This window comes from Serinus canaria, chromosome 14 (assembly GCF_022539315.1).
Source record: "Serinus canaria isolate serCan28SL12 chromosome 14, serCan2020, whole genome shotgun sequence".
NCBI lineage: Eukaryota > Metazoa > Chordata > Aves > Passeriformes > Fringillidae > Serinus > Serinus canaria.
Window position 1 is genome coordinate 82,763 of NC_066328.1, and position 6,858 is coordinate 89,620.

Sequence of the window (6,858 nt, forward strand, 5' to 3'; positions counted from 1 at the left end):
TTAATAAGCACACAAGAAACAAGCAAGAGAAACAACTGTCCAGTGTCTCCAAATAACGGCAGCAACATGAAATTTGCAGCCCAGGTTCAGGAACAAGAGAGAAAGAATTGGTATTAGGAGAAAAGCATCTACAGTCTGGAAAACTTCCAGTACTTCTCAACCCTGTGTTGGTAGGGGATGCATTGACCACAAGGTAAAACATGAACAGGTTCTGTCCTAAACAGGAATGGTACCCAACACCCAGCCTCACCTGATCATTTCTGTCCACCTGACAGCCTCCTGGAGCTCCATCAGCCTCTCCTTGTACTGGTTGCGCTCCATAAGGACCCGGGCCATCTCCACACGGGTAAAGCGCCGGCGCTGGGCAATGGGAATGTTGTCCTGCAGAGGGGAGGAGCACTGCTTCAGCCAACAAAAGATGGAATGGGATTGAGGTTAGTACCGGGCATGTCAGGGATAGACACATATTTGTTAGTTCTTCTCCTGCCCTGTTTGATTTCACCCCTGTTTGATTTTACCCCCTATGAGGAGCTAATTCAGACAGTGAGCTCCAAACTGTGGCCATGGACCTCTGTGGGTTCAACAAATCCATGGAAACTAGAATGAGAATCACCACCAACTTGAACACATAGCCCTCACATACACACACCCCAGTGTGGGACTATTGCCAGCAAGGTGCTTTGACAATCTGCAAGGAATGGTAAGAATTTACAGTGGTCTGTTGGTCCAGAAATTTGGAAACCAAAGATTCAATTCAGTAGCAAAGCCAGTCACAAGCAGCAGGGAGCACCACATAATGCCACCTGCCCTCTCAGGAGGAGTGCAAGGAGGTATTCTGTTAGTACAGATGGATAAAGATAGGATACAGGAAACTAAGGAAACACCTTTTTCTCTTTGGTGACACGAATTGACCTTCCAATGAGGGCAGAGGCAGCTTTGGGTTGGAAACAAAATGAGTAAAAGTCTGTTTTGTCTCTTTAGAAAAGTGGAAAATGAGAACAACATGACTAAAAAAATATCTGCCCAAAATAAAGACTGCAAGGGTTTTGGGAACTCATTTCTAGGAGGTGGCACATGGCTGTGCTAAACTGTGGCAATTCTCAAGCTCAGCCTGGCTGTTAAGTGCTGCTGAGAACAGCACGAATTAACCAAATCCCTCTCTAGCCTCCCTGGACTTTGAATCAAATCTGTATGACTAGTCAAAACAAGAACTGTATAAACAAGGAATTTATCAATTATTTTTTTAAATTTTTAAAAGAACCAGACCTCCTGTCCGTTCAACTGAAAACAAACTCAACTCTTTTCAGCAGTTCATGAGCACATCTTGAAAATGTTCCCATCTACTTAAATTCTCAACAGACCAAGTTCACTCCAATTAAGTTAAGAGATCTAGGCTAAAACTGAACCTGCTCTGATACCTTGTGTAAGAAAGAAAACAGTAACATGACCTAAGTAAAGGTATTGAATTCCCTGTCCTAGCAGGGACATTTACAAGGAAATCTTGTTACTCCTTGATTTGCCTTTTTTTTTCCAGCTTCAGTTGGTCTTTGTTGAATAGCCTCTATCCCAGTCAAAACAGTTTCAAGAGCTGTCCTAAAAGAACAGCCCACGAACCTTCTCTGCCTGTACACGGTAACAGGCAATACTGGCTTATGGAAAAGAATTAACAAGTAAAGTGCAGCACTAAGACTGGGTGGTAGTCTCTCTTGCAAAGCTGACTGTGTAAGCTGGATTTCATTGCATGATGTCCTCACAGCTACATCTTCATTGCCTACATGGGGACAGGCTCTTCTGGAGAAGACTGACAGTCATAACATCCTGAGAGAATTCACACTGCACACTAGACTTTGATTCTAAATTAGGATGGTATTGAGCAGGGCAGTTCTCTAGCACCCAGCCACAGAAACTACATCCTGCACAGTCATACTGCCACTGGGTTGGCTGCTCCTCTGCACCAGATTCCTGTTTGAAAGTTGTATGAAGGGATTTCCGGCTCATCAGCCACAACCCATTCACCACCCTTGCCCTCATTGCTAACAAAGATACATCAATCTGCATCTCAGGATTCATATACATGAAGCAATATAGGTAAGTAAATCAACCCCCTCTCCCCGCAGGCATTTTAATAATGTCATATACCAATTCTGTACAGAGATAGCTGCTTACATCCTCCACCTCCTCTTTGGGCTCTCGTCGGGCAACAATTGCTTCAGATTTCACTCTAGGAAACAGGAAGAAAGGGATCAAAATAGCGAGTGACACCATGGCTGGCTTTGGGAAGAGAACTAGCTATGGGAAGTCTGGCTTCATCCATCACCATGTCAACATCACCAAGTGTACATCACCTAATCCCCAAGTGTACAAATTCTGAGATGCTTCTCTGGCATTTTCCCTCCCTCTTCCAGCACATTACTCCAAACAGCTTCACTGACCTCACCCCTTTTTTTTCAAACGTTTGTTGTCAGCACCAAAATACTGACCACTGGAAGAATTCAGCTTCAGAATTCAGTTTCTGCTTCTGAACCAGCATCTGCATTCTAATATTTGATGAGAACTGAGCCATTTTCACTAGGGAAAATTCTGGCTTAAATGTTTCTGCTGGACTGCTTCTAGTTTCAGTAGATTCTCTGATTCTTTGTGATTCAATACAATGAAAAAAGCCCCTAATGTGAAGAACAGTTTGCCAAAATGGGGAAGAACACCAAACCCTGATAAAAAATACTGAAAGTATTTAAGCAAGTGCTTTCAGTTTCTTTGAACTCCTACCTTATGAGGCATTACAAAAGGCATTTTAAAAAATCTCCCTGCTTGCATGACTACTTTAATTTCAGACGTTCTGAACAATAAAGAGACTAGTCTGTGTTATTCTTGGCGATTCTGAGCTCAGACTACAGAACCTTCTAGAGTCCAGCTGGAGAACAAATGCTGTCGTCTGCCCTGAGAACCTGCAGTCATGCACAGCCAGCCACAATGGAACTGTTCTGCTCTGAGCTCCAGGAGGCAGCTTTGTGTGTATGGATGTGAAACCATCCCAGGCTTTGCCGGGGAGGTGGACTTTAGTTTCTCTAGTTTGAAAGGAAGATTAAAAGTAGCATTTTCCTGTATCAGACTTTAGAAACTCTTCTGTCTCTTCTCACTCTTAACATGAGCAATGAAACAATTACTGATATAGGCATTTAAATATTTCTTGTGCAACTCTGTATGAGCTCTTTCAGTAAATGAATGGGCATTCACTTCTCTCACAGTTAGGTTGCTAGGAGGTTGCTAGGAGTTTGCACATCCTGGTTGCTAGGAGGATCGAGTTCTTGGCAGTTTCCTTCAAAACTATTGGTCTTGAAACTCCCCTTCTTTGAGTGGTTTTGGTTGTTGTTGGTTGGTTGGCTTATAATTGCAAATTTATATCCTAAATGCTCCACTCTAGGGAGCCTGGGTTTGGAGTTGTTCCTTCAGAATCCTAATCCTGCCTTCTTGTGCTCTCTAAAGTACCTTTGAATGCCAATGCTAATCCCACTAGTGAAACAGCATAAAACAGAGGAGGTGGGTTTACCACTCTTCACTCACAGTTCCTTGGGGCAAGGGGGTAATCACTCACCTCTTTAGCTCCTCCTCCAGCTCCTTGACTCTGGTTTCTATTTTGGCTTTGGCCTGCTTTGTTGCTTCCAGTTCTCCCTTCAGCACCTCCTGCTCACCAGACAGCTGGTCCACCTTGGCAATCAAATCATTCTTCACAACGTTCAAAGCATTTCTTAAAGGTGTGAAAGGGACAATAAGCAAAAATGCCCAAAACTAGCAGTTGTCCATAAAAGAGATCTTAACTAAAGCCGCAGATGCTATTAGGAGCACTGAAACAAGTGTGTTTAACAATTCAGTCCAGCTATGACTCAAGGGAAATTAAACTTTGGGAAGATGGAGCTCCAGAAGAACAGAGAAGTCATCATAATTGTTCAGGATAAGGTTTGGCCATTCAGGAACAAGAGAATGTTCCTGAATGTATCCTGACTAACAAACCAACCTCTCCTTCGGAAGATGACAGAACACTGATGAAGAAAGCATGTGTAGAGCAACCCATCTATTTTTGGCAGAATGAAAGTCTGAAATACACCCTTCAGAATTGCTGTCATCTGCAATTGAGGATAATTGCAGATGATGGCAATAGAAATAAGCATTTCCAATCAGCTCCAAAACATCTTACATTTATAAAATCAGTAGCTTCCCATTACAGTAGGTTCTCCAGCTCTCCCCTGGGAGTACCTGGCTTTCCTCTTCCCAGCTCCTCAACTTTAATAGCTGGTTTGCAAGCTTTTCTCAAAAACCAACTTCATTACATTGTCTGCTTCTCCTCCATCAACTACGAAATATTTAAGAACTCAACAATGACAATTCTTTTTTTCCTAATAACAAACCTTGCAAAAAATAAAACCTTATTATCAGCAATTACCCTTAAATCAGCCTCAGAGAGGCTCAGACCAACACATGGATTCCCACTGAATTTAAAGCTTGCAACTTATCTCAGATGGCATCAGGCCCTACCAGCACATGCCTAGAGGCTTTATCCAAGTGTCTGCAGAAAGAAAACAGCTTAGGAGAGCAATTATTCTTCTACAAGTGAAGGAACAAGTATTCAGGACAACCAGTTAGATAAACAAGTGAGGCAGGAGTTTTGGCCAACACCTACTCCAAGGTGACATCTTGTTTATAACCAGGCAGGTAGGTCACAGCATGCGAGAGTTCCTTACTTGGTCTCCAGCAGCTGAGAGTTCTCCAACAGCAGATTGCCCACTTCTTTGCCCATTCCTGAAAAGAAAGGCCAGGCAGTTTTCACGTGCTCTCCTAGAAACATACAGTTTTTGTGGCACTGCCTAACTTATGCTTGATGAAAAGAAATCACTTTTGTTACGCTTCCCTAGATTCCTGTGTCCTGTGTATAAAGTGGAGTGTCTCTACCTGAATGACCAAATAACACCAGCAAAGACACCCATGTGTCCTGTAGAGAATCCAAACTCAGATCTAGCTTCTCACCCCAATCTTCACAGACCTCTTTGGGAGGGACAGAGGGGAGAGCTTCACTAATACCAATCAGGGTAGTCAAGGCAGTAACTCCTCGTTTAGCCATGAGCTATTGCAAAGAGTTTTTATCATTCCTCACACAGAATGAAGGTAGAGTTTATGGGTTTTTCATAGAGGATAGCAGAACACTGTCCAGGTTGCTGTCCTGCACAATAGTGATTTTCTTCCTTTCTTAGTATAAGCCTAATGTTCTGTTTGCATGATTTGGGATAATGGTTGTGAAGAGTTTCATGCACATAAAAGGCTTCCCCATTATCAACCTTATGCTAGAGCAATTTTAATAGGACTTCAGATTGTCCCTTGCTACATCTAGCTCTAACAGCTTTCTCACAGATGTTTAAAATGTGAAGTCCCGGTTCCACCACTTTAGACCCATACTTAACATTACAGCAGACACTCTGCACTTGCACTTGGGCATCCATGTACAGCTGCAGTCTGCAGACTGGTTTACAAGAACACTGACACATCTGGGGCTAAGAGTGAAGGCTGAATTCAGTATTTCATAAAACCAATGAAATTTAGGGACCAAAAGCACATCTGGATTGTTTCCCGCTGCCAGGGATTTGCTGAGTCCCAAGGTCTCTATCTTATAGTGAGGAACAGAGACCACCTGAGAGCTGAAGGCAGAGAGGCCTCTCCCTGTTGGAGGACAGTGCTAAGGAGTGCAGCTCATATCTCACCACAGGTCACAGAGCATGAAGAAGTCTCCCCACAATCAGTATTTGTCCTGCCCTCTGAACTCTCTCTTCTTTCATAGCAAAGACATCAACAGTCTTCATAATACATCATTTGCTGATTAATTAGCATTTGCAGAAAATAAAAACAACACAAACTTGAATTAAATGGAAGTTAGAGGAACATGGCAGCGCATGAGAAGTGAAAACACACCAAAACACTCCAACACACAGATCCTCTTCCCACAGTTAAATGGGATGAATTTATGATGACAAAAGCAAACTCCCAGCAAAAATGAGTAAGAAGCAGCATTTTCAAAAAACTTCTGAAAAATCAGTGGCAGACAATTAATCACTTTGATGTTTCAGGCCAATGTGTGTCAGAGAATATTCCAACAGCACAAAAGTGGGAAACACTAATATCAATGCAAACTACAGCGTATTTTGAGTTGGTAAGGTGAAGGATCTATAGCCCTTTTTTTTTTTTTTTTGTGACATGCCGTATTTCATTCAGAAGACTCAGAAGTCTTCTGTTTATTGAAATTTTTTTCTTGTTTATTTTTAGTGATTCTACAAATAATGAATTAACTATTTAGCCTGTAAGGCATTACATTGGCACAAGAACATTAAAGGAGCTGAAGAATATCAAGGGAAGAGCTCATCCCCGTCTTTTTTGGATTAAATCTTTTTCCTTCATATTATTGAATCATCCCTCTCTGCAGTTGTTTTTGGGAGAGAAAAATTCTGGGGAAGAGGATGAGCTATCATGCCAGAACTAAAGGCCACACAGCATTCCATCAGTATCCTTCACCACAGCTTCTACTTGCGTGTGATGCAGTGACAGCCCAATGCCTTAATCATCTAGAGGTCAGAAGGGCTCCTCTGGCAATAAAGAACAAGAAGAAGCCTCCCAGAGCCATGGAATGGCACCACAAGATCATCTTGCACAGGCTGTAATGGTACAGCTCTGCTCATGGGGAGAAAACCTTCAGTTTTCAACCCTTTGGGATGTGGAGCAAAGGGAGGTGAGGTCTGGGCAAAGCTCTGTCCAGCAGAGCACCTACACCATATTCCTCTCACAGCCAGGAAAAGTGTGAAGCATCAAAGTGGATAATCA

The 6,858-nt window shown here is 42.6% G+C and overlaps 1 protein-coding gene across 23 annotated transcripts in view; it reads right to left on the reverse strand.

The window, feature by feature from the left end:
• MAPK8IP3 (mitogen-activated protein kinase 8 interacting protein 3) overlaps window positions 1–6,858 on the reverse strand; it is a 73,694-nt gene that overhangs the window by 19,277 nt on the left and 47,559 nt on the right. For 15 of the 23 annotated variants that reach the window (XR_007778841.1, XR_007778838.1, XR_007778839.1 and 12 more), the window contains 4 exons: window positions 4,737–4,794; window positions 3,593–3,745; window positions 2,140–2,221; window positions 251–402 (listed from right to left, as the gene is read on the reverse strand). Coding sequence is in view for 19 of the 23 variants with exons in the window: in XM_050980096.1 (XP_050836053.1) it covers window positions 251–402; window positions 2,140–2,221; window positions 3,593–3,745; window positions 4,737–4,794 (445 nt within the window). In the remaining 4 variants the exon portion in view is untranslated. Of the gene's footprint in view, window positions 1–250; window positions 403–2,139; window positions 2,222–3,592; window positions 3,746–4,675; window positions 4,831–6,858 lie in introns of all 23 variants that reach the window. The other 8 variants (XM_050980110.1, XM_050980109.1, XM_050980102.1 and 5 more) reach the window with 7 other exon arrangements.